The sequence below is a fragment of the Vidua macroura genome, chromosome 18 (assembly GCF_024509145.1).
Source record: "Vidua macroura isolate BioBank_ID:100142 chromosome 18, ASM2450914v1, whole genome shotgun sequence".
NCBI classification, from domain to species: Eukaryota; Metazoa; Chordata; class Aves; order Passeriformes; family Viduidae; genus Vidua; species Vidua macroura.
The window spans coordinates 185,642-213,468 of record NC_071588.1 but is presented as its reverse complement, the minus strand read 5'-3'; the positions used below and the strand labels follow the sequence as shown (position 1 = coordinate 213,468).

At 38.2% G+C, this 27,827-nt stretch overlaps 1 protein-coding gene and 1 long non-coding RNA gene across 5 annotated transcripts in view; both read left to right on the top strand.

Annotated features, from left to right (window-relative positions):
* Nucleotides 1-3,721: 3,721 nt before the first annotated feature.
* LOC128816597 (uncharacterized) lies at nucleotides 3,722-5,113 on the top strand. The gene is made up of 3 exons (XR_008439961.1): nucleotides 3,722-3,801; nucleotides 4,481-4,549; nucleotides 4,775-5,113. It is a non-coding gene; the product is annotated as an uncharacterized LOC128816597 (long non-coding RNA).
* Nucleotides 5,114-9,315: 4,202 nt separating this feature from the next.
* Nucleotides 9,316-27,827, top strand: part of SFSWAP (splicing factor SWAP) — a 38,180-nt gene continuing 19,668 nt past the window's right edge. The window contains exons 1-12 of one of the 4 annotated variants that reach the window (XM_053994360.1): nucleotides 9,316-9,818; nucleotides 12,277-12,446; nucleotides 12,970-13,107; nucleotides 14,522-14,607; nucleotides 17,392-17,617; nucleotides 18,046-18,161; nucleotides 19,053-19,188; nucleotides 21,210-21,447; nucleotides 21,761-21,892; nucleotides 22,257-22,350; nucleotides 24,563-24,740; nucleotides 26,575-26,808. In XM_053994360.1, the coding sequence (XP_053850335.1) occupies nucleotides 9,565-9,818; nucleotides 12,277-12,446; nucleotides 12,970-13,107; nucleotides 14,522-14,607; nucleotides 17,392-17,617; nucleotides 18,046-18,161; nucleotides 19,053-19,188; nucleotides 21,210-21,447; nucleotides 21,761-21,892; nucleotides 22,257-22,350; nucleotides 24,563-24,740; nucleotides 26,575-26,808 (2,002 nt within the window). In that variant the 5' untranslated portion in view covers nucleotides 9,316-9,564. Of the gene's footprint in view, nucleotides 12,447-12,969; nucleotides 13,108-14,521; nucleotides 14,608-17,391; nucleotides 17,618-18,045; nucleotides 18,162-19,052; nucleotides 19,189-21,209; nucleotides 21,448-21,760; nucleotides 21,893-22,256; nucleotides 22,351-24,562; nucleotides 24,741-26,574; nucleotides 26,809-27,827 lie in introns of all 4 variants that reach the window. The other 3 variants (XM_053994363.1, XM_053994361.1, XM_053994362.1) reach the window with 3 other exon arrangements.

Genomic DNA, 27,827 nt, shown 5'->3' with positions numbered 1-27,827 from the left:
ATTATTACATCAAGGTTATTTAACCTAATATAGAGTAGAAGTCAAAAAACAACCAATACACTTCTGAAAGAGAGGTCATCAACTGATACTATTTAGAAAGTATATTACTCAAATAACTTTTGTGAGATATTAAAGAGGTATTTTATTTGCAATCCTATGCCATTTGAGTTATTCAGAGGTGTTTATAATACACCCACTTAGGACAACTCATTTTGTACTTGGAATCAGAATTCAGGTCCCACCTTATTCAATGAGAATTTTGCCATCAACTTTAATGAAATCAGAATTTTGTTCCTACTATATACAAGTCAGTTAGCTTCAAACAACTCCAAAATGCTGGCATGAATTATCACGGTCTTCTGCCCCTGTTCTAGAATTGCAAACACAATAATCAGGCTGGAGGTGTAACAGTAGCAACAGAGAGAGAGAGACTAGAATTGAGGAAGAGGGTCACAGCAGCACCACACCATGTAAACACTCTGTCACCCATGTTGTGGTGTAAATCTGCATGAGTTTCCAAATTAATCCATCTTCTCTAATTAAAGTAATTTAATATGTAACCCACAGGCATAGAACAATACTTTGTTGCAGGCAAACATACTGCTATAATCAGCATATTTTCAGGCAATTCATGCATAAGAAATGTCAGTGTTATATGAATGTATAATGTATACACAGAAACAGATTATACCTATTGCAAAACCTTTTCTCTAAGATACTATAAAATTCGGTACCTCAACTGGTACTTCAAATAATGAAATGTTTTCCTGATCCACTGCATAAAGCAATTATGCAAATTTCTGCTAGTCCTCTATTTCTATAATGCTTATGATTGAGACTTTGACATGATCATAATTCATCTGGCTGGAAGATCATACAAGAGGCACAAATAAAGCATCATTTTAAAGAAAAAACCCATAGCTAGTAAGCAATTCAATGTCCAATAATAGCTTCTTCCTCTGAAAAGATTCCACCAGCCAGCAAAGACTCTCAAGCTCCTGTTTCCAAGGAGTTGTGCGTGGCTGATGCAGACTCACACTAACTTCCTCAGTTAATTCTGTTTTCCACAGCTCAAGCATTTCAGGCTCTGCTGAAACCCTGCAAAGCCACAGGTTCTGCAAGCAAGCCTGTGAAGCCAGTCTTGTTGAGCCATGGACACCTCCAGAAGCCACTGTGCTGCACTGCTCAGCAGATGTACAGCACGGCACAGTCACAAACAGCAGTGATGGCACAAGTGGGTGACATCACCACATTTTGACCTCTGGTCCTGTGATTTAGTCGCAGGTCAGGCTATGCTTTTATTGACCATGCAAGCGTCTATAGACCTCCTTAGCAGTACAGACTAATGGAAGTGGGTATCTGTGCTTGCATTTGTGGCTACAGAGGTTATTACTTTGTTCATCAGAGGAGCCTTGTAAATGCAGTCCTACAAGTCACTGATGTGTGCTTTATTTTAAGTAAGCTCACAGTAATGCCACACGCATGTGTGGCAAGAATGAAGGAACCTAGAGTGAGTAGATTAGCTTTTAAATGTATTTATTTTGTTATCCTAAAACTAGACAATTAAAAAAGGAAATTAGCAGGTTCTCAATAGATTTGTATGGTTCACACCTGTTATTAGAAGCAGCATTACCTCAGTGGAGAACTTCCCTGCTCTTTGGAGTTCAAATGAAAAATCTCTCACAAGCTCTGGTATGTCTGCTCCTCCACTGGTGCATTAGAAACAAAGTGCCAAAATGAACTGACAGCTTTTCATTTCTTTCCCCAATTAACAATCACAGCAGCTGCTTGGTGGAAGAATAATAAGCTTCCTTCCTATTTTTTATCTAATTTAAGCAAAATGTTATTCTGGTTTGATGCAAATTTCTGTGCTTTTTTTCCTTATAACACTACACTTGCTGCATTCAAGAGCTGGTTTTGTGTTCTTGTTTTAGCTGAGGCAGTACAGCAAATAGATAATTTGATACCTCAGTGCTGACACACAAATTAAATACTAGATGTCAAGAAACTTCCCCTTTTCTTGTGACCTTAGCTTTTCACTGCAAAAAGAGGATCAATGATCACAAAATGATCATTGATCACAAAATATTTTTTGTATTTTTATATAATTTAACCTTGACCAGAAGCCAAGTTTTATCACTCAGCTTCAGCTCACAGTTACATTAATTACATTAATTCCTGTGTTCTTTCTTCAGCAAATTCAGTGTTTGACACATTCTTAAACTTAGTAGTAATAATCAATGTAGCTCAAAATCTTCCTAGGATAAAACCTTTATGTGGACTTCACAGAGGGACAGCTAGCTTTAAGTAGTTAAAAAGTTGTGCCTGGGCTCAAAAGACCTAGACTAGGGCCTAAAATCTGTAGCTCCTCTCTGGTTTTACTACACACTTCATGCATTACTGAACATAATCATCTGACCAAGGAAGACAACAAAAGTCCCCCTTGCCCTTGTTACACCCTGCCCGTTTTCTTTCTTTCCTACAAAGAAGGTAGGAGTTATCCAAAATAATACATTTGCCTTGTATTTTCATGATACAATCAGATTTCTCTGTAGAAGTCATCGGTACATTTTTACAAGGGCCTGATTTCCACAAGTTGTGCAGTATAAATGAGACAAACCTTAAAAGAAATTATATGCTTCAACTATTGGGAAATCTGGGGTTTGTAGATGTCCACAACACATTCTTAAGTGACTCAAATGATACATTATTCCTACGTGAAGAACAAAACAGGACAAACCATAAATGCATGTGTCCATGAAGTAAGGCTGCTTCTATGTATCACTTAAATAGATGAGAAAAGTTGCCAGTAAGTGTGGCCAACTGTTCCTCTAATAAACAGTATTTCTCTCAACAGAAAGCACAGAAAGCCAGAACCACACGCCAATTTATAGAAATGTGCCATTCTTTCCTGTGCTGTCACCACTGAAGACAATAGAGTGGCTCAGAGCACAAAAACACATTTTTATAAAAATGAAACCATGGGTGTTGGCACAGCACCTTATCTGCTCTGTGTGAGTATGGAAGCATTTGGGTTGCCCCAGTGGACACCTTAATATCCTTTATTAAATTTACGCTGTTGGCTTCTTGAGTACAGCTTTGAGAATGCAGCCCAATAAATTCACTGAACAGTGAATGGTGTTCAGTGATATATTTGGTGTGTTTGGATCCACAGACATGAAAGTCAAAACAAAGGTTGTGAGGAGGCAGCAGAGGTTACACCCTATTTCAAAGTGAGTTGTCTATATACTCTGAGTCAGCCTGAACACAACACCAGCAGAAGTTAACAGTTGAACAAATGCTCTGGATCACATATACACCTGTAAAAATTCCTTCTGTGTCTTCTGAATGCCTGCCATTCAATTACTGCCATGTGTAAAGGGAAAAGGAGTCTCTGGAACAGTACGATTCCTCTTCACCATTAATGGCTGATGGGGAAGCATCCTGTTTTGGAGACTGCATTAGTTTACACTAATGTGAAGCTGCAATGTTCCCATCGTCTTCAAGATGTTTTCACAGCAGGTTATTAGCCTGGTATCTGTGCTCACACTATTTCTGCGTGGCGTGCAATATGTACATTGCTCAGCCTCCCCAAAATGCTCATTGATTAGCTACTTCCATACACACAATATTGTCTTGCGGCCCATCGCAATTTCCACTCACGTTTTACTCAAATCTAATATGAAACACGCTTTCCATTCAGAATTGTGCAGCTGCCTAACACCTCTCTGGCCCTCTTGGAGGCAGACACACTCCTTCCAGAGCCAGCTACACAGACGGTCTAATCAAATGGCTTAATGGGTAAGTATCACTCTTTGACTTAGTGCAATTATTTACATTTGACTAAAGCTTAACACATTGCCAAAGTTAATCTTCCAAAAAGATACTTAAGCTTAGCTCAAAGGTCATAGAAATATAGATTTATTGCAGCAGTTTTTAGGTATGTTCAATCTTTCTAAACTGGCATATATCTTGCTTCAGTTTCTCTCTGCTGATCCTTACAAAAATACTATTTAGGACACAACGCTTCTTTTTCCATGAAAACACTACTTCATTGCAATTGAAACTTCTTTCAATATTTTTAATAAGTACATACACCAAAAATCAAAAAGCTCAGCCCATTTCATATTACACTTGCAATCCTGGCTGTTCACATTTCCAAACTATACTCCTGATCCAAACTGGGATTAGGCAAATATGTTTTTTGTTTTGCTTTACTTCTGTCAAACAACAGGTTTCCAACTGATGCCTAGCAGCATTCACAGCAACCCTGCAGCAGGTAATCTTGTGATTGCAATCCCCTCTGGCAGACACTGCTGGAAATCTCAGGGAAACCTTCAATTTTGTATGCTTAAAGCTATCCAGAGACAGAGTAGTTGCAAAAGAACTACTGATTATTTCACTCTTTTTCAGTGACAAACACTCAGGGTGAGTAAGAGAACATTAGAAGTATTTTGAAGAGAGATATTTTGTCCTACAGATTCCCATGGAGAGAAGCAGGTAGATTACTGTAGACCACTGGACAGAGAGGGCCACTTTCAGCAGCATGGTAAGTGCAGAACACCAGCATTTGCATTCCAAGCTGTAAGCATCAGCTCCAGTATGGGACATGGGAACCCCCTTATCACAGAATCACAGAACAGATCCCATTGGAAGGGACCAGCACCCCCAGATCCTGCTCTGCAGAGCTGCTCTCCAGCAGGTCATCCCCAGCCTGTGCTGGTGCCTGGGGTCGTTCCTCCCCTGATGCAGGACCGTGCATCTGCCTTTGTAGAATTCCAGACTGCTCCTCTCTGCCCATCATTCTGACCTGTTGAGATCCATCTGAAGGGCTGCCCAACACCCAGGGGTATTGGCCACTCCTCCCACTTCTGTCTAAAAGCTCTGTATTGTAGGTTTGTGCATAATGACCACCACTCTCATTGCCAGCTGATGGTAGAAAGAAGACTTTCAGAGAGACAAGGAAGAATAATTTTCACATATTACTTTTAAAAGGAACTGCTCCTCAACAACAGAAGCATTTTACATTATATTGTCAGGAGAGAGGTTCTGCCTTTTTAGCAAAGGCTTTTTTATTGCTCAAACATGAAGAAGCATTTAATTACAGGACATTACTAAAATAACATGTTAAGGATGAAATACAGTTCTATTCATCCAAAATCAAAAGAGGCTATGTCAGGCTAATAAGCTACTTCTTCCTAGTTGGGAACTTTTATCTGGTGTTTTAAAAATTTTAAGCTGAAATTTGACTCTACAAATGTATACTTTGAAACATAATAATGAAAACATTCACTATACAAATGTTAATGTTTGAAAACACAGGTGGAAAAAAAATCAAAGAATGAAGTAACTAATTATAGGGACACATGTTTGTATGGGACCTACCCAAATAGCTAACAGAGCTCTGCAGAGAGACACAGGATCCTTTAAATGAACAATAAAATGATGCAATTTAAGTTCATTTCCTGGTACTTTCTGTGTATTTCTTGGGTTGATTTTTGTTTGTTTGGGGGAAGGGTGTCTGTTTTGGGAAGTTTTTGTTTGATTGGCTGTTTTATTTAACTTTTGATGCAATCCCAAGAGCTGCGTGCTCCAGGCTTGGGGATGTTGGATCAAACCAATGCTTTTTTTGACCACTTAAGCATCAATGATCAGCCAACAGTCAAGGTAAGCTAAATTAACCCCCTAAGTTAGCAGCTTTTTCCACCTCTGAAAAAGGTTTTGGACATTTCTAGGTATCTAAGGTCTGGTGAAGAGGGTATAAAGAGCCTACCTAGCCCAGAAATCAAACAGGCTGCTCAAAACTCCACCAAAGCAGAAAAACAATGGCAAACTCTTAATACTTAACCTTGTGACACAGGAAAAGTGCTTTTTAATGGCTTTCCTCCTCCTGGAGTAAAAGTTACCAACAAATTTTAGAAAGGCGAATGGCTTCTGCTTTAGGGATTTATTTTTTTAAGAGATAAAAAGAAATCTAAGCGGTAACCGATTGCATGGTACAGAGAAACCTCTGCTAGAAGTAATTTCTTTATGCTCAAGGCTACAATGTTACCCTTCGCACAAAACTGTGTCTGTTATTAAACCTGAAAAACTTTCATGTAGGAAACAAAGAAAGGCTGGGGGAGGAACCCTAATGTTTAATTTTGGCTATGGCTTTTGCCTTTCTTCTGAGATGAAAAACAAAATGTATCTGGAGTCTTCTTCTATTGAAGCTGACAAAACACTTTTCAGACCTTGGCTTTTGGCAAAGGCAGCTGAGGGGAACAATTTAGACATAGCATGGAAAGTTATCCAAAAAATGAGAAAAGGTTGAATAGTCTCCTTAAATAGTAGAGTTTAATAAACAATTTTAGCCTCTTTGACCAAGGTCAAAATGAAGAAATATTGACTTCTTCAGTAAACAGTCCCATATAAAGTAGTACTAAATTACAGCAATGTTACTGAACAAAATGGTTTAAAAGGAACAAAAATCTTACACAGCTTCCAACTTTTCAGGAAAAACAGCCAAGTTTTCCTCCCCTCAATGCAGGGGATTAAAGCGATCATGCTAGAATACAAATAGAAATAATCTTAGGATTTCTATGTTAAGCAGAAGCAAAACTAAGTATTTGTTTCTGATGGGAAATGTCAAATATGGAAGTTTAAACTTTTTTTTTTCCTAATTACTGAGCAGATTCACAGTGAATTTAAAAAAGGACACATTGCATTGTGCTAATTACAGGGAAATTTTGAGAGGCACTTTAGAGACTCAAGCTTACAGATTAGTTTTCAAATTCCATATGCTTTTCCCGCTTCCCAAATATCTGAGTTCTGCCCTTCTTTTCTTTGAAAAGAGGAGTGAAAAGGTATTTTTTAATTCAGCTTGAGTGCTGACAAGCCATTTGCCAAAATGGTATAAATGAAACCTCAGCTTGCTGCCCAGACCAGCAGAACATATCTCCCCTGTGCTTGGCATAACATTTGATGCACTCTTTTGGTATGCTGTAAATTCCTTTATATTGATTAAACATGATCAAAATGGCACTTTTTTTTTCAAACTTCAAAACTAGAGAATAAATGTTATTATCCATTTTCAGCTAAACGGAAAACTGATACTAAATGACTACACTTCCATTAAGATAGAGGAAAATGGACTGTTATCAGCCTAGGAAAGAACAGCTTGTCTGTGTTTCCCTACCTATAGCAAACTGAAAAGAAATACAGTGAGCGGTATAGAGATTAATTTTGATAAATTTTCCTCATTACACCTCCCCTCTCTTTAACACAGTCAGAACAGCTGGGACTAATCAAGGGTCTGAATGAAATAACATAATCATTCTATGACATAAAGACTTTACAAGTCTATAGTAAGCTCAGTGTATTTTTTTCTTACTCATAGATATTAAAATTGCTTGTATTGTTAAATGTGGTAAAAAAGCATACCATGTGCTATGATCAGCACCACGTTTTCTTCTCAGTGTTGGTGTAGAGTAAAAAAAAGGTTAAAAAGTTTAATTTTTTACTCATGCTGGGAAAAAAGGAAGGGATGGGTGTTTTTTTTATTCCAATGCAAATTCATAACGCACTACAACAAACTTGTTTAAATACATTGAAAATCTGTTTGCAGTCACTTATGTTTCTCGTCCTTCCCTCAGGTACAAAATAATCTGAAAAGCACTGTGGTGCACTTGTCCTGTTATTTCAGAAACCTCTCTGAATCCCTCTTTTGATGACAGGCTAATGACATGTGAACAAACAGCCAAGAACATCACATGCTGCAATATACAGAAAGATGCTGCCCCAGCCCTCATTTCATTTTGTCCCTTTTCTCAAGAACAGACACACGATTCCCCTTTTCCATTTCTTTGTTGTTTTCAAGCTACCAAATTATCAACAAATTTATTTTTAAAGGATTATCCCCTTCCATTCATAATAATTCAGTGGGAACATTATCAACATCTGGTGCTTTATTGTTCCTGGGTGTTCTGGTTGCCTCTTTGTTCTTCTAGAAATCACTCAGCTGTCTGGAAAGTGCCTTACTGGATAAAATACTCCCTCCATCTTTCTGTAATTATACTATTTTAACTATGTCTTCCATTTTTGTCCTTTATCTGACTTACACACTCTTCGTGTCCTTGTCTCAAATGCTGATATCCCAGGAAAATGGTCTGAAGTTATCTTATAATGCTGCCACTTCTACTGCACAGAGCCCTTTTTGTGCTGTACTATCTTCCTGCTGAATCATTTGCATTACCAGAGGACTTAGGGAAGTCACAAAATCATCACCACACATTGCTTTCTTATACTCCCCATCAGAAACTTTTTGTTTTGTTCATTTTATGTTTCTCTCCTACTCTTTTTTTTTTGACTCCAAGTGTTTTCCAGCTGATATCAAGTTGTTCCACAATGATCAAGTGCCTTCCCACCTGTACACTTGGTATCCTCCAGTAAATTCACTTGGTAGGATGTATTTCTAAATCCTCATACAAACTTTTCCACCTCTCTTCTGGTGCTCCTGCATTTTTTCCCCCGCTGTTTTACACATTTTAGCCCTTTCTGTACAATGATGCCAAGTTTTTCACACATTCCACCAGCTCTGCCAGCATTTATGGGCACTCAAACTAAGGATATGGAATAATTCCCACTGTGAATCATAAAACATCATGTGCTTCCTTACAGAATTTTACTATAAAATATACAAAACAACGCGTTTCTTCAGATTTCTTGAAGAGTGATGAAAGTAATAACCACGAAGTACACAACTTTGAAAATTTCAGCCCAGGTCACACAATTTTAGCAAAAAATATCTCTAGTTTATAAACTTTATTCAAAAAATTTTACTCTATGTCCCAAGTCCTCCCTTTCCTCTTTCAAAGCAACACTGGACGTGGCACTCGGTGCCCTGGTCTGCCTGATAACGTGGTGTTCGGTCATAGATTGGACTCGATGGTATCAGATCTCTTTTCCCAACCGCATGGATTCTGTGATTCCCACCCTGCCTCCCAGGCTTTCCCCTCGAGCTTCACGGGCGCAGCCTAAGGTTGATCCCCGCTTTGTGCCGCACCTCCTCGCACTGCCTGGAGGCCCCTCAGCCCCCCCTGGGGCTCCAAAGCAGCGTGGCGGACACCGGGACACGCGGGCCCACGTTCCGGTTTTGTCCCTAAGCTCCTCGGGCCCGCTCGGGCCGCGCCAGCCGCGGCCCTCGCGCCGCTCCCCGCCCCGCCCCGGGCGGCCCTCAGAGCGTCACGTTCGTCACGGCCGCACCCATGGCTCCACCGCCGCGCCGGGCCTCGGCCGTTGTCACCGACCGCGTAGTGTCCTCGCCGGTACCGCGGAGTCACGTTATCCTCGGAGTTAACATTCGGGCTGCCGGAACATGACTCGAATCTGCGGTCGCCAAAAGCCAGCCCGTCCCTGTCCCTGCGCCGCCAGCGGAACCGGAAGCCTCGCCATTTTGTTTCGGGTGATGGCGGCTGTGGTGCTTTGCGGCCGGGGGCTTTAGCGCGGGCCTGGCCGTGCGGGGACTCGCTGCTCGGACAGTCGGTGTTCCTGCGAGTTGCCTCCGCCTCGCTGCGCTCCCCGGTGATGTACGGAGGGCTTGGAGGGTCTCGACGGACTGCAGAAGAAGCAGGCCCGCCGCCCCTAATGTTGTTGTCAGGCGGGGGAACGGTGCCCGGGCCCCCCGGAGGAGGTGGAGGTGGAGGCGGGAGTAGCCGTGTGGAGCTGCTGGTGTTCGGCTATGCCTGCAAGCTGTTTCGGGATGATGAGAAGGCTCAGTACCAGGAGCAGGGGCGACACCTTATTCCTTGGATGGGAGACCCCAAGATCATGATCGATAGGTCGGTGTAATACAACCCCCAGACTGTGCTGCGAGATCTCCTGTGATAGCCTCTTTCTGTTCCCCCCCCCCTTGTGCTGTGGGCAGTGAGGGCGGGGGTTGAGCAGACGGCTTGCTCTGGCAGGCGCGTCGGGATCTTCCGTGACGAGGCTGGAGGCAGCTCCTCCCGGCACAGCGCTCCGAGGGTGCTCTGGCAGCGCTGCAGGGCCCCCCCGGCTGCGGGAACTTGGGGTTTCCCGCTCTGGCAGCGCTGTGAGGTTCCTCTCCTCCTGGCAAGTCAGCGTGTGATGGGTCTTTCTGCTCTACTTGTTAAGGCAGGGGCGGCAGGGTGGAGAGTGGGAATGATCTGTTCCTTTTCAGTGCAAACCACAAACATCCTCTTTTTTCACTTGGAATCCAAGGGAGCCTGATTGTGGGAGTATTTATTAAGCACATTGTATGTTCTGTAGGTGAGAACAGGGCAGTGTGGGGAATGCAAAGGTGCTTATCCACCTTAAAGGAAATGGGGATTTCCTGTTTCTCCTACATAATCTGGCTGCAGGCTGTTGATGGGACACCCCAAAAGCAGTTCTTGGTCTCTTTTCCTGATGCCATAATTTACTGTATTAGACAGAATGGATTTGATTTTGGGTGCTTGCTCTTGAAATTTTATGTTAGGGCTGGCTTCTTTTGGTTGTTCTGCCACAGGTCCAGGTTTGTGGCCACAGAGAGTAATAGAGTCTGCTTTGATGTTCCTTCTGGTCTCTTGAGTTGCTTCAGCACTGCAGGGTGGGATTTGGAAATAAATTCATTCAGAAAGGGTTACCTGAATATTTTGTTGGACAAAATGAAGATGTGAGATCAGGTTGGTTATATTTGAGTGGAGCACTGAAGGAATAATTTAAGAGTGTGGCTGACCCTGAAAACCTCAGTGGGAAGGATGGAAGGATTTTGGTTTGAAAAGAGTCACATAACATACTATAGATATTTGTTCCCTCAGTTTCATCACTGCTTTGGTGCTAGACAGGATTTTCTTACTTTGACTTAAAAGCTGTATTTGTCTTGGAAAAATGTCAGTAAGGGAAGGTCTTTTGATTGCCTTCCATAGGACTGGAGAAAAAAGAAATAACCTTGCACTGTTTTGGTGCTTACACCATTAATGATCACTGAAATAAATTTGTGAAATTGGAGTAGACCCAAAGGCAGGACAAAACAGCCATAAATATTTGTAGCTAGCTGTGTTTCATTTCTCACTTACATAGCAATGGAAATGTTGTGTTGCACACTTCTAATTAAAATAATTTCTGTGATTGATCTCATTCATAGGTAGAGGCTGTTTTTGGAGTGCTCTGCAGCAGAGCCCCATTCACAGGTGTTACATAAATTGTAGGGAGCAAACACTAAGTATGTGCATGCCTGTACACACATACTGAAATACCAAATAACGTACATTTGTGAGTTAAGGCAGCTTGCAATTGCTAATCTTATAAACTCCTTTGGAAGCTTAGATTCCTTTTATCTCCAGCAGCAGGAAGTCTTCATTTTCATCATTTTGACAAAAGCACATTGCTGTGAAAATACTTGGGTTCAACTTTGCTTGTGGACAGAGCTTGATTAACCAGACCTATGTTTCATTTGCTTTTTGCTATAAGAATATTTACTTTCTTTGTTTTTGGTCTAGCAAGTTGGCACAAGTCAAGAGTTGTGTGTGGGAAGACACGTCAGCGGAGTCGAGCTTATTGTCACTTTACTTTCCAATCAGTTTCTCTTACTGATGCATAAACATTATCCCAATGCAGTGCTTTTCCTGCAAATAAAGTGATTTCTTAGTAGAAGGGAACTGTACATCTTTGATCTTTGCCAATTTTTGCGGTGAACCTCCTTAAATTGCATGTTTATGTTACTGTTCCTATGTATGTGTGTCTCTCTATCACATAACCCAGAACTTATTTCCTCAGCCAAATGGCTAGGGGCCGAGCCTAGCCATGATTTTACCTCCAATGGACGCAAGTTTCTATGGTGAAGATTTCTCCTGAGAGTTCGGGACTAGCAGAAAGAAGCGAGGAAATTTCGACCGTTTGGTTCTTACGGATAGGTATTTATGTACTCGGGTTTGTGTGAATGTAAGCTATTTGACTTTCCAGAAAAACATATTTTGCAAGTGGCATTGATTGGTTGGTTGAAGCACGTACGGTAAGAGCTGTTAAGGAAATGGATCCCACTTAAACTATTAAAGGATACCTTTGCCTTTAATTGTAATAATTTATTAGTTTCTTTGAGAGGAATTTAGACTATTAAACAAATTTTCGATAGTTGGTGACAAATGATTAGCAAAATTAATTGTAACTTCTAAAAGGGAGTATGCATTAACATATAAGTTGTTTTTTTTTTTTTTTTCATTTTTATTGGGTAAGTATTTAAGTAGTCACATAAACCCAAGCCCTAAGTTCTTTGCATTGACCAGCTGTTTCATCCTGCAGGTATGATGGGCGCGGTCACCTGCATGACCTTTCTGAATATGATGCTGAGTATTCCACCTGGAACAGAGATTATCAATTGTCTGAAGAGGAGGCTAGAATAGAAGCCCTCTGTGATGAAGAGAGGTATTTAGCCTTGCATACGGACTTGCTTGAGGAGGAGGCAAGGCAAGGTATTGCTCAAGGAATAACATGGTTATTAAAAAAAAGCAGGTTTAAATAAATTATTATGAAACTAAATTTACTCCTAATTTTATACTCTCTTTTTCTGATGTTATCTTGACAGTACCCAGTGGATTCGAAAAGCAGGAGTCTTTGCGTATGTGAGAGGACCTCAGGATAGTTTAACTGTAGATCCACACAGAAATTGCCCAGATTCTGAGGGCAGACTGGGATTCCAGACTCCCCAAAATAAACACATTCTGCTTCATTTTTAGTGTTGTTTAAAGGAAATTCTGTGCTTTTATATGCATAATTGCATTAGAATGTCTTAATCCACAGCCTGTGTCTCTTCGAGAAGAAATAAATGGTCAGCATGTGTACATGCTGTGCTTTTCTGTTCAGTTTTTAATGAAAGCTAAAATGATCAGGAGAAAACTTCTTATTTTAAACGAAAGTAAGAAATATTACTTCTTCTTTTTTAATAAATTAGCTTCTGAATATGTTGTAATGTTGGTAATCGCATTTTTGTTCAAGAGGAGGAATATAAAAGACTCAGTGAAGCTTTGGCAGAGGATGGTACCTATAATGCAGTGGGATTCCGTTATGGAAGTGATTATTATGACCCTTCAGAACCCACTGAAGAGGAGGAGCATCAGCCTGCAAGACAAAGAGGTAAGGGGTTAAAATAACAAGGGTTAATTGTGAGGGAGGACCATAGCATTTCTGTCTTGCAGTTGAGGGTTTAAAATACATGTGCAGTTAAAAATTCTGAAAGCATTTCATCAAAGTCTTTATGGGACTCTGTTACTGAGTTTTTGCAGACTTTGTTCTTGATGAGCTTAAAAATGTTTTCCTGCTATAGCACAGTCAATACTGCAGTAGTCAGGGAATTTAATTCTGCTGTCGTGCAGATTCTTAATCAGAAAAAAAAAATATTCCTTACATTGGCTGTCCGCTAACACTGTGTTTTTCAGTCAAGATGAAAAATACCATTTTAAGCATAAAATAGTAATTAGTAAGAATGTATATTTTTAAGTTTAGATTTTGTCATCTTAATTGCTATAAATGAGTCTGTCTTCAGCTTAGTGTGCCCTGCTCCATTACCTCAAAAATACAGAATTCAGTTGTCATATTCTCATCTATAATTCCAGTAACTTCATATTTTTATTATACATTCTTAGGGAAGGTTTCAAATGTTGTTGAACTATGTCTTAGTAAAGTGAGGATCATTTAATTAACAATTGGGTTGACTAACTGCATGTTGATGGGTTACTGTGGTATGAAATGTGCTTTTCTTCCCCCAAGTTGTTGTGGTGCAATGCAAGATCATTTTAAGTGCTAAAACTTATTTAGTGTTTTTTGCTGTGTTTGAGAGATTGTGTACTTTTGTACTGAAGCAGAATTGATTGTCTTTTCTGGGGTTTAATTCATTTGTTTAAGACCCTATAACCAAATACTGTTAGCTGAAACTGCTGCCAAAAGAAGCAGTCTATTCTTCTTGTCTGCTGCTCTTTCCTTCTTTCTTTGCTGCTGAAATTTCTCTCTACCTTTGTGGAGTTAAACTATTTGAGTTCATTACAAAAAAACAAAACAAAAATGAACCCACCAGAAAGTTAACAAAACAAGTGAATTCCCTTTGTTGCATGGTTTGTCCTCAGTAATCACTGCGAGATCTCATTCGTTACGAGAATGAGATCAGCTCCTGTGGTCAGGTGTTCCTGCACTTGTTCTAATCTGTCAGGGGAAAAGGGGAATACAATTTCTCTTAAGGCTAGTAGAATAGATAATAATATAAGTTACTTTAAAAAATAAACTTTTTACTTCAATTATTATAAAAGGCTGTAAAGCAAAGTATTTTCAGAAGAACATTTCTGCTATAGTAAATAATGGAATGTTATACAAATTATTCTTTTTAACCATATTTAAATGTTTTCTGTATAAATGCTGTTCATATAGCTGCATTTGATAAATTCCTTGATTGCACATCCTTTTAGAAAATACTTTATTTCTATTTGTTTAAACATTTGTGTACTTTGTTTTTTTTTTTTTTTTTTTCCTAAATGCTTTGTTCTGGCATTTCTTGCAGAAACAGCTCAGACAGAAAATACAGAGGAAAACGAGGAACCTTTTGTTGCCCCTCCAGGACTGAATGTACCTTCTGATGTGGAACTGGTATGTATACATGTAATGCAGCCTACACTTCTGCCAGCTTTTGAGCAGTTGATGGTGTTCTGTTTGGTGGTTGGTTTAGTTTTTTTTTTTCAATTAACTTTTAGTGTGGTACATTTTAAATTATTCTAATATAGTAACTTAATTTCAAATGTTCTGCCTTGAACTGTTGAGTTCCATGAACACCCTTGAATCTTCTTTTTCATGCTGAAATGATTGCTGTGCTTATGCTAAGTGCATTTGGTATCACTTGTGATATTATTTTAGCTAATGCAGAGAAGAGACAGTTGTTCTTGGAATGGATACTTGCTGAGATGTAAGGTTCAACATTCCAAACATAAAGGACCATTAAACCAAAAGTTTGCTTCTGTTCAAGAATTCTTTTCTAGAATCTTTTTAATTGTGTCCCAGTCTGAAGGGGATAGGAACTGATCAAGTGTTAATGCTATATAAATTATAAAACTAGCATATTCAAGGAGAAAAGCAGTAATTTATTTCTAACAAAGTCTGAAATACCTTGAAAGTATTAGTACATAGAAGCTCCTTCCTTCATGTGATTCTGCTAGAATTTGCTAAGTGTTCTGTAGACTTAATTGGACTTGTGTATTGTTCTTGAAGGGAGCTGAACAGACACCTACTTGAGTACAGGTCTAACTATAAGGGTTTTCAGTGTATTTCAAGTTTCATAAAAGATGCTGGAAAATCAGGTAATATTCTTTCTTGTATAACTGTGGTCATGAAAGTGTTAATTTAGATGTGGGCTCAGCTTGGTATTCTCACCTTGATAACCTTGGCCAGTAAAGATTCAGAGTACACCATTAGAATAAGTAATAGTGAGCACAGAGTATTTGTGTAACTGTTTTTCTTCTTCATTAGCTTTTATTTGAAGAACCTTGAGTTTTCAGAAAAAGCTTCTTATTTTGCATTTTGGTACTGTTTCTAAAACCTACCTGCTGGTGAAATAGTGTTGGTTTAGATAGTTGCTTGGCTTGAGTTTTTCCTGAAATTTAGGGTATATTTCCTATGTACGTTGCATAGTGCAGTGTGGGGCTTACTGAAGTAATTTCTCAGTCAGCTGTTGGACTCCAGTATATTCACATAAATAGAAAGCAAATATAGGTGCATTTGGTTTTGTTTAAAAAAAAAAATAAACCAAACAAACATCAAAATGTCTAGACAGCAGCTCTGAAAACAATGTATACTTAACCTTGGATTGGGAATTGTGAGAATTTTTTTTGTAACCCTTGATTTGTTGTTGCTGTTCTGTTCAAGTCATTCCGCTTTACCATGGAAGATACTTATTCTGATTAAGAAATTTGAGAATCAGCTTGCTAGACTGGGAGACTTTGCTCCCAGTCTGCAAGGTGCAGTTCAATAAAGACAGATATTTTATATCTCCTGTAATACAGATCAATGCAAAGTGGAAGTATTTGATGAAGACAATTCAGGCAGCAAAAAAAAAACCCAAACAGAACTATGGAATGTTCAGTGTATGGCAGCTCCAATTGCAGCAGTAATGCCATTTTGGAACTTAGAATAGAGGAACTGTGAGAAGCAGGCCAAAGGTCTTCCACTGCTTCAAACTGATTATGGGCAAAGATGATTGTTCTTTACTAGAGCACTTTTAAGAAGCCTGTGGATGCTCTTGAAGTGGGCTGTTAGATGAAATTTTTGCCTAATAACTTTTGAGGAGAGATAGAAACAGAAGAACTTGATACACGATGTGAAACTGATAATGCAGAAAATGTTATCAGTTGTTAAGAACCTTATTGCCTCTCATTAAAATAATCTTTGCTGGGGTTTTAAAAGGACAAATAAAACTTGAAACAACTAGTTATTTTCCATATTGAACATGTCCTGGTAAAAGATCCAATTGGCAGAAAACAGCTTTTAAAATTGGGTGTTTGATAGTATTCAGATTTTTTTCCCTATGTGGAGCACGTTGTCTTGAGTGCTTCCAATCTTCTGAGAAACATTTTTTGAGGTTTTCAACATAGCTGTCTATCTGTGCAGTAAAAATGCAGAGCTAAACCAAATCATTGTGACGCTTCAGTCTTCATAGGCACACAGATTGTTTTTTTACAGTTTACTGAGTACAAGCCAAAACAGCTGAGTATGAATTTAAAAGCAGTGAATAATATTCATTCATTCTTTAACTGTACTCTTGTTCTCTTCACGTCTTGGGTTTGATATCACCCTGCTCCCTAGGGAATTTTGGAGTGAAAAAGCATGGTTGCTGCTGAACTTTATTTTATCTTTTGCTTTATTGCTGAAGAGTTCAGTGACTCTTCAAGGGAATGGACGTGGGAATTGTAGTTTGTATATTGGTCTTGAGAGGCAACATGTTCTTCCCAAGCAAATGTAAAGTAAGAAACTTCTGGTTAAGGAACACTATTTGCGCATTCAGAGATAATAGAATTTAGGACAGCTTTTGGGAAGGTAACCATACATGTTGAGTCTTAGAGCACCTTGAGATACTGTAACACCAAGGTCACCCAGGATCTGTTGCCCTCTTCATTTGGTGTTCAGTGCAGAAACAGCTGTGCTGGTAGAAGAAGAGGATCTTGCAAAAGGAATGGAATGAGCAGCTGAGGAAGTTTGGGACTGTTTTGGTTATTTTTTAGGGCTGATGTACTTTCACTAGTTTTAAGTGATTATGAAACTTAAGTTGCTAAAGAAAGCCAAGGACTACTACAGACTAGTGTTCTTTCTGATTCCCTTTGGAGTTCTAACACACTGTACAAGCTGCTTATGAAAATACAAATATGTGTTATTTTACTCCCACAGCCACCAACAGCAAAAATGCATGCAATCATTGAGCGAACTGCAAACTTTGTGTGCAAGCAGGGAGCCCAGTTTGAGATCATGCTGAAAGCCAAGCAAGCACGCAACTCCCAGTTTGACTTTCTGCGGTTTGATCACTACCTCAATCCCTACTACAAGTTCATCCAGAAGGCCATGAAAGAAGGACGCTATGCGGCTCCTTCAGAAAGTAAAGCTGATGAGAAAAAACGTGAGTTGTTCCTTGGCAAATGCTGGCTTCGGGATGGGAATAAGTGAAACAGGTGCTGGTCGTTTTGTTAAAATAGCCACATTTTTCTGGAATTCCACTGCAGCTGAGATTGATGTGATGATTCAAAATTTTGCTTAAATTGGAGCTTTAAAAGAAAAAATATTGTTTGTGGAAACTTTCAGCTACAGGAGCTGCTGTGATGTAGAACTTTTAGAAACAGTCATATAGTTCAAGTCCAACAGAAGGTTGGTCTGTCTGTTCAGTGTTTTATTGATGTTGGGCAATATCTTGGCTCCATGCTTTTGTGACTAAGCTGATCTATATGAATGATGCTTTCCTAAGAATTCATGCTTGTCCTGTATCATCATTGTCCCCCAAAGCAAAATCATAGCAAACCCAAATCAAATTCAGGCATTGCTTTTATTTAGACTCGAGAGTCAAATCTGAGGAAGATGATGATGATGATGACGACGATGATGGAAATTATCTTCATCCAAGTCTTTTTGCATCTAAAAAATGCAGTAGGCTTGAAGAGCTCATGAAGGTACTTTACACTATTAAAATTACCTTTTTATCTTGTTAAACACCTGATTTAAGGACACAAAAATTCTAATATGCAGGTGCTCAGGTCTTTTATTGACAAAGGTCTGGGGTTCTTTTCAGACTGTAATTTAAGTCTGTTTTGGTGGACTTCTGAGTTACCTTTTCTCTAGTGCACAAATGGTTATTTTTCCATTTCCAAGGAATTGTATTTCTGTTTCTGCTGCCCTCTGGTATTGAGGGCACTACTCAAGGATTTATCCTTATATATATATATTTATCCTTATATATATATATATTTATCTTTATATAGAGCCTGTGTTGAAGCAAAGAGATTAAGGTATTTAATGCCTTCTGTATATAAGCTGAGAGAGAAATCTTTTTCTTCTTAGGTTTTAGTAGATGAAATGTTGACATGAAATAACAGTTCCAGCAAATAATATTTCACCAGAATTTACTACTCATTAAATGTAAATTTTGCTAGATGTGCAAGTTGTTTTTCTTTTCTGAGACTGGGCAGTGATGGAATTATGGGAGTGACGGACAGTTGTACCTATTTGAGGCTTTCAGAGGAATGATAATTCCATGCCGTCTGATATTTAGACAAGGCAGGTTCTGTGCCTTATCCCAGACATGGCAGTCATTGGCTAACAGTAATAGCCACTTTTTTTCTGTCATTAATTTCTGTTTACATGAAAGTGGTTTTTGTCTTGTTCTTCACTTATTTTCAAATACATTGATTTTGATGTGAGATCTACAAAAACAGTGTTTGCACATAATTATTGATGTCTATTAACATAGATAAATTTGCTTTCCCCAATATGTTGATGATACTGTTCTTAAAATATGTACTTCTGATTTTAATATTTTTTTTCTATCTTCAAAATATTTTCAGCCTTTGAAGGTAGTAGACCCTGATCATCCCCTTGCAGCCCTGGTGCGCAAAGCACAATCAGATAATAATTCATCTACGCCACAGTCAACAGACGGGGCAGCTGTGCAGACATCACAGGCAGAATATTCCTCTGATTGTAAGTGCTTTGTGAGGAGGCAGCTGGCGGTGTGTTTTGATGAGTTGTATGTGGATGCTGATGGGAAGAGAATATGTTGGCTTCATGCTTCATCCTGTGTATTTGTTCTTTTGCAATCTACTGAATCTTTGAAGGTCCATTCTGAGTATCTGTTGAATTGCAGCTTAGGAAAACCAGGAGTGGGGTGTGGGGGGTGGGCAGGCAGGAGGCCAAGTAAGTCTCCAGTCTGTGAGAATGGTTAGCACAATACCCTTATTATATTATTTTGTTCCTGCAGATTTTGTAAATTCTGATACTTTAAAAGATAAAGTCAAGCTTAAATGAGTTTATATGCCTCTTAATTCTTTTCAGCTTTCAAAATTCTGAAAGTCCTTGATTCCTTAAACATAGAAATGCAACTTAGCCTTTCATTTATGGGACTGACAGTGTAACACTACTGAGATATAAGAAAATTTGTAGTGAAGCCTTCACTACAGTAGAGTTTCATGTTATTATACATTCGTAAGTAATGAGTAGTGTGGTGCTGATTGAGTTCTTGGTTTTTCAGTAACGGTGCTACTGATCAGTCATCACTATAATAATCTGAGTTGATCTTTATGCATTATAGATTCAGAACCCCCAAAGGATTACAGGTGTTGTCAGTGTAATATGTGGGGAGAAATATGCATGGAAGTAATGTAAAACTGTACCATCAGGGAATCTTAATAAAATCGAAGTAAGGTTTCTGTGAAGAAATTGAAAATCACTGGTTATTTCAAGAAAGACTAAAATCGGAATAAGTATCTTCACAGAACAGGGCTAGTCAGTTTTTTGATTACTTTCGTGTCAGGTTTGGACCTGAACGTATGTGATAGAAACTGGCAGATTATAATGTAGTACCAAAACAAGGTCAGTTTGCAACTCCTCTCCCTGCTTTTAAAACTTGACAGAACTTTATTCTGTTCTTGTTATAGACAATTTATTCTTTGAAGAAAGTAAATACCACCACATTGGAATGTTTATGAAACTTTTAAGAGAATAATTCATTGAAATTTAATGCATTCATTAAACCTTGCTTCCAGAAATACAAACTCTTACTGTAATCAATTTGAAATATTTTACATTAATATTTTCTATCTATACATAGTTTTTCTGCAGAAAACACTTGCATTTATATTGTGGATACTTCTTGTAAATCTATTGAGCTAATTAGAACATTATAAAATAACTGTCCTTAAAGGAAGATAGAAATGCATAATAAGCCTTTGCACTCTCAAGAAATATTTAGAATCCGAGAAGCCTTTAGTGTAGAAAACATGTTCAAATGCATGGTTCATTATGTTGCTGTTGATTTGCAAAACCTGTCTACTTCTTGAGGTTTAAGTGGGTGTGTGTCTATATATAGTAATATAGGGGTTTAATATGTATATAGTAATTCTAGTGGTTTAGTTTGTTAATGCTAATTTTGAATATATGCACATTTCTTTCTTAATGAAAACATTGTTTTAACAGAGTTAATTTGCCAGACATGAATTTGATTAGGAAGTGTGATTTCGTACTAGCCCTTTTTAAATATGCCTGCTCTAGTTTACTTCTTTATTCACATCTATGACCTTCAGTACATTTGCATTCTGTTCCTTAATCTACGTATTTCTATACTCATCCTAAATCTGTTAATATGAGCCTTTCCTTTTTTGCTTTCGGTGGTTTTTTTTTGTTTTTTTTGGGTTTGGGTTTTTTGTTGTTGTTGTTGTTTTTGGGGTTTTTTTTGGGTTTTTTTTTTTGTTTGTTTTTTTGGTGGGTTTTTTTTTTGGTTTTTTTTTTTTTTTTTTTTTTTTTTTTTTTTTTTTTGTTTAGTTTGGTTTGGTATTTTTGTTTTGGTTTGGGTTTTTTTGGGTTTTTTTACACAAGAAATGAGATGCCAGATTTCCTAGTGTGTTGTGTGAATCTGGATTCTCAATGTGTTTGTATTGATACAATAATGTATTGCGTTGGGTGGTTTTCATCTAATTAGAAGGTTATTCTTAAATGTGTCTTTGTAGCAACTGTGGCAGCCATGTATTATAGCTACTACATGCTCCCTGATGGAACCTATTGCCTGGCGCCTCCACCTCCGGGAATTGACGTCGCTGCCTACTACAACGCCCTGCCCTCCGGGGTGACTGTGTCCAGCACTACAGGGGTAGCCACGGTTCCTCCCCCTCCTGGTACCACACCCCCGCCTCCCCCAGACACAGCTGACAGCACCAGTGCATTGACTTCCACCACAACATCTACAAGGTACCTCAGACAGATTGCCTTGTCGATTGGGGGAGTCTTGTTCCTGCTCTTCAGTATGGACTGTTTAGTAAGGGTTCTATTATTGAATCAACCTATTTTAATTGCATGATGAACACAGAGAGCAAACCCCTCTGTATTGTTTGTTTGGTTTTGGGGTTGTTGTTTTTTTTTTTACTGTTTTTTGTTGGTTTGGGGTTTTGTTTGTATTGTGTTTGTTTTGGGTGTTCTTTTTTGGTTTTTTTTTTGTTAAAGCAAGAGTCTGAAAGATTTTTATGTTCTATTTTTAAAAACCATTTACTCTTGATGCTTTCAGCACAATTGCTCCGGTAGTTGCCATTATACCTCCACCTCCAGATATCCAACCTGTTATTGACAAGCTAGCTGAGTATGTTGCTAGGAATGGGGTAAAATTTGAAACTAGTGTTCGTGCCAAGAATGACCTCAGGTAAGAGAAAATGTTATTTAAACTGCTATTTCAAAAGTCCAAGGTTTTAATTTTTTAGGATATTAAATTACAGGATATGCAGGTTTTGAGAAGAGAAGTACTATCGTTTGTTTGTTTAATTGAAATTTAGGGACCTATTTAATGGCAATGGGAAAACATAATGGCTCAAATTTTCAAAACAACCAACCTGTCAAAAATGTCTCCAGTAAGCATGCTCTGAATTTGTATCCTCTGAAGTTTAGGCTTAAGTAAGAGCGCTTCCAAACATCAAATAACATTCCATTTGCTAGAGAAGACTACGTGATAAGGGATTGTATTAGCTATGTTCACGTGCATCTTCACATGCTCAGTTTTCTTTTAACAGGTTTGAATTCCTGCAACCATGGCACCAGTATAATGCATATTATGAATTTAAAAAACAGTTCTTCCTTCAAAAAGAGAGCGGTGACAACTGCCAGGTACATGTATTTTTATATATGCTTCTATTAAAAATGCAGTAAATGTGAGAAAAGGACTTACCAGTTGTGTTACCATGAGACATTTTAAAAGTGGAACACTGAATTAGGAAGAAATTGATCAGCAAAGGATGTGAATGCTTTTTTGTTTTTTAGTTTTGTACAGCATTAAAGTAAGGATCTGTGAGATGGTGTGATATTTAATTCTTGCTTTTTACTATATGCCACTCCACTGTGGCTGTAATATAAAATGACAACCTGAAAATCTTCTGGCTTTCTATACGAGGGAAAATATGCTTTGTGTAGGTTTAGAGCTTTGTAGGATTGTGATTAGTGTTCTGCTGTCAGAAAGGTTAGCTATGGCTTTTAACACCCATACCTTCCCATATGCCTCGTCCTTTGTACAGCGGTAGCCCAGAGGCTGGAGGAGCTTTCTGACGTGCCTTTTTCTGAGGGAGGTTTTGTTAGAGTCCAGTCATGATTGCAACAATACTGGAGCTTCAGAATCTCACAGCAGTTTCCTACTTGCTTTGCTTCTTCTAGTCCATGTTATTAGAAGGTGGTAGCCAGACTTGGCATCCATGTTTTTAACTATTCTCATGTTAGCTATTTAGATTGTTCTCTTACTGAAAAGAAAATTGCAAATAATATCAGAACTACATTATCTGATGTTAACTTTTCATGGGAAAGAGCTATTTTTTTTTTAGGCCCTATGTCATTTGTCATCTCAAGGCTTAGATTGGGGAGCCTTAAACTGAAGAAGGTAGGCCTGTGGGTAAACTCCTCGGAATTGCTTTGTGGAAAATGAAGAAATTCAATAATGGTTGCTGTTTGGAACACTTGTGTCTAATGTTTTGTTTTAATAGTGAAAAAATGTTTTGGAAGCACTATTTATAAAGATAAAATGTGGTAAATGCGATCTTATTCAGCTGATAAATTACAGTCAAAATTGTCCTGTGCCACAGTGCTGACTGTTGTTCTCGAAAGTGTTATTTGCAAACCAGTGGGTTGAATTCATAATACTTACATAATTAATAAGGAGTTGTTAACATGTAGTTGGGGGGAAATTGTACACTAACCAAAGCATAATAGTAAAGGATTCATTTTAAATGTTCAAATGAGTACGGCTTAAAAAGGAGCTGAAACCGGTTTAAGTCCCTTGAGGTCAAGCGTAGCAATGCATATTTTTATACTGCATGGCTTTGTAGAGAATGCCATTCTCTTCAGTTTCTTAAAGTAATGATTTTGATATTATCTTTATGCTCTAGTAATATATGTGTAGGCAACTAATGCAACTGATGCTTTTCCTTTTGGCCATCAAAATTAATAAGAAACTGTACTACTGACTTCAGTAAATACAGGGTGAAGTGCTTGATTTCATTGTGCTTTTCCCCTTCGAGGACTTTCAGAAATCAATTCTCTTGGTCGGGGAATGGCCGCAGGGAAGATCCGTTAAATGCCTCAAATTTTTTTTTTTTTTTGTATGCTTAACAACAGCCAGAGCAACCAAACTCTTAATTGACTATGTTAAATTACTTAATGTTATCACACGGCTCCTGTGTAAATACTTTGAATGTTCTGTAATATCCTTCTTGAAATTTTTTGCCATGAGTTCAGAGATCATGCTGAGTGATTCATTCATGTAATGGTAGAACCAGTAATTCTTTACTTGAAAATCTGAGCTCATCTGTTGCAACAAAAAACATTGCTAGGTCCAGTGTTCTTCAGCAGAATGTTGGAACAAATCAAACATTATTCCTGTGAAACCTGACTCTGCAAAAAATTTACATACAGTCGTACAAGAGGAAAAAGTGTCATAAGCTTTCACCCTCTCCCTTGGAGTTGACTTTATGGATTTGGTTTGGGACCCTGGAAATCAAGACCCAAATAAATATAGAAAAGACGTACATGCTTATAGGGTCTAATTTTAAAAATAGAATTTTAAAGGAGTTTTTGGCAAAAGTGTATCAGCTGAAGAACATTTTCTTTGCTGTAAAATAACATGTTCTTACTGTAGGTCTGTAGGTTTTACAGCCTGTGGGTTTACATGAGGCAGAATTATGGTCATGAGTGCTGAGTGATATAAAATCAGCTGTTGTGTGATTAGCTGATAATGTGATTTTTCAAATTGCTGACAAAATTGCAGCTCCACAGACATTGTATTAATGATTTCATAAGTATCCTGTTAGTAATTCTGCTCATTTCTTTTAAAAAGGGAGTATCTTCTTCTGAAGATGTTCCAGCAGACACTGCCAGTGATACACCGAGTGAGACTCAATTTGCAGATGAACATGCACCTGAAGATGCATCTGAGCCAAGTGCTAAGGGAGTTTCAGGAACTAAAAAGGATGTTCCTCCTCCTAAAGCTGTCAGTGATGGTAAACTCGTGAAAGGTATGGTAATATGATTTATTGGGCATGAAAATATTTGATAACATATACATAAGGAAAGAAAAGAAGGCAGTGGAAAGTAGGGAAAAGAATTTCATTATGTGAAAAATACATTTTCACTGAAGGCATCAAAAAATGTCTGCAATAAGTAATTTGATTGCTTTCATATTTCTTTCTTATCAGACTATCAGGTATTTACAGTCTGACACAATAAATTGTTTTACTGCAGTTTTGTGCAAAGTTGAAGGCTTTCATCAGTGATGCCAATAAAATTTTTTTTTTTTTTTTGTAATTTTCAACTTGACAGTTACGAGTTTTGTGCAAGAGCAAAATATTTCATTCTGAAGAAAAGCAGTGGCCTTATTTGAAAGGATGCATGTGGAGGAAGTACTCTAGGCTTGTTGCTCATTCTTCCCATGTTGGATATTAGTTATGCTGGAAGAAAAGGCCCCTTTCATTTCTAAATGAAATGTTTTTACTCTTGCAGTCATGGCAGCAGAGGGACAGAATGGGAAGATCTCTCTGGAAGCCACTCAAAGCAAGCTAGCACCCTATAAGTGTCCTGAGTTGGAGAAATTATTGTTTATATCTGGGAGCTGATTAGTTGTCCTGTCAGGAGAAGATATGTGAAAAAATCTTATTTTCAGTAACACCTAAAAATGTGCATCTTTTAACTAGAACTGAAAGCCACTGAGAAAACAAAAAACCAACAGAAACAGCACTCTTTAACTGGACTTCCATGGATGGAAACTTCCTTCCTGCCACCTTAGTGGCTTTCTTAATTACTGATAATTTTATCTACTCCCTGTGGTTCCTTGGAATTCTCTCTTCCCGCTTCTCACTGTGATCCCATTTCCTCCACAACGGGCAAACACTGGGCACTTTGCTGTGGCTGTTTGCCTGTCCAGACTCTGCAGTTTCTTCTTGGAGCAGCCTGAGCAGCTTTCCTGGGGAAGGAACAATCTTCCCTGTCTTCAAAGATGCCTTATTAAGAGCTGCAATGTACACCAAGAAATACACACTGTTTCTGTTGTTCCACTATTAGTAAGTGGCAAACTGGAGCCCATACTTTAATAGTAGTAATCTGCTCAAATTTACATAATGGAATATAACCAATGAGTCATTTCGTGGCAATCTGATTCCTATAAACTTATTTTCATCTCTGTTAAAATGGTACAAATTCCACTGTATTATAACTTAAATGCAGAGTTTTGCCTCCAAGACAGACATAACATCCATACTAGATTTTTCTTCTGCCTCTGAGGAAATAAAATCCCATTTTAGGATTTGTTCTATCCCATGAAAAAGTTAGAAGTCACTGTTACTTCTTCTCTTGGAATTCTGGAGTTCTTTGTTTCTGAGCATATTTCTTTACCCCAGGATTACCAGAATCAAAGCTTATCTTTTATAAACCGTGGTATGTAATTTAATTACTGTGTTTAAGTTTCCCTAATTGCAGTCTCGTAGGACATACATGCGAAAGGCATCTTGAGGAACATAAGTATTGCAGCAGACCATAATGGTACTAGGTAGTGAGAAATTCTATTCTTCCATTCTTTTTTGTTAGAAATGTCATTTTGAATAAATGGGTTGGAGATTAATGCTGTATGGTTTTTTTCCATCTTTACACAGCAAATAAAGTTTCCAATGTTTGTTTAAAAACACAGAAAGAGGAAAAAAAGGATTATGTTGTCCTTTTCACCAAAATAATTAGTATAATAGGACGATGAGTTTTTTTTGTGGTGTAGTCTGCAGGAGTAATGGGTAAAGTCAGGAAATTTAATCTGCCTTCTACTGTAGTCTAATGATGTGTGAAATCTTACCCATTCATTCACAGCATCCTTTGCTCCGATAAGCTTTGCAATCAAGGCCAAAGAAAACGACCTTCTTCCTTTGGAGAAAAACCGTGTTAAATTAGATGATGACAGTGATGAGGAGGAAGAGGAGGGAAAGGAAGGCCAAGAGGGTGCTAACAGTGCATCAAACCATACTCCAGCAATTACCGCTCCTTGTACTGCTCCTGAAGAGAAAAAGCCTCAACTTACACAGGAGGAGTTGGAAGCTAAACAAGGTATTCCATGTAACACTGAAAACAAAATGGATTGAGTCCTTCACACAAACTGTGAAACTGCCATGTGTGACATTTCAGGTGTTTTGGATATTTTCTGTGTCATGTTAATAAGAGTCAGAATTCTGTTCCCATAATTTCCTCCTTATGTTTAAGAATGAAGTCTTCATTGGTTGCTCAGACATAATCAAACTTAGAGCAGACAGGGGTGGTTGAAGGCTTTGTCCTAATGCCTGATCTTTCTGAATTCTATTTTGGTTTTTCATTACAGCCTTCTAGTAAAGCACTGACTGTTTAGTTTCCAGATTGCATTAACAAAGCCCAGCAAAGACATACCTGTTTGTAATTTTCTTCAGCGAACAGTGAATTGCTACAAGCTATTTTTCATTTATATAGTGCTCTCATATAGACTCATATAGCTTTGTTAGTGTTTTGTTGCTCTTATAATGCAATGCCATTAAATCTTTGTATGGGCTTTTCCTGTTACTGTGTTAATGTGCATTAGGGCAGAAGGGCATGCTGTGTGAATTTGAATGAAACGATGTTTTTAAATCCAGTTTCGCCCATTCCTCCCCAAGGCTGTTTCACAGCAGAGTGTGCTTACTAAGGTGGATGTTCTGCCAGTATTCATCAGCTTAAAAACTCAGTATTTCTCACAACTATGACTATGCCACAGGTATTTAGTTTTTAATTTTCAAACTGGTTGGTTTTTTGCTTCTAAGTAGCAGTTGCTTTGTAAACTGCAGTAGCACAAAGTATGCTGTGGCATTACATATCTAAAGCAAATATGAAGTATTTTGTATGATAATAAAAATGAAGTGTAAAACACACTTAGAAAAAGCTGTGTGTTGAAAAACCTGTGAACAAAACAATCTGGTTGCTTTGCACATATGGAAAACACAAAAATGAAAGTTTAAGATGAAAAACATCACACAAAATAGCTGTTAGGTGCATAGTTAAATCAATTGGCTTATTCTCTTCATGTAATCACACACAACAAAATCTGCTGATTGTAGCAATGA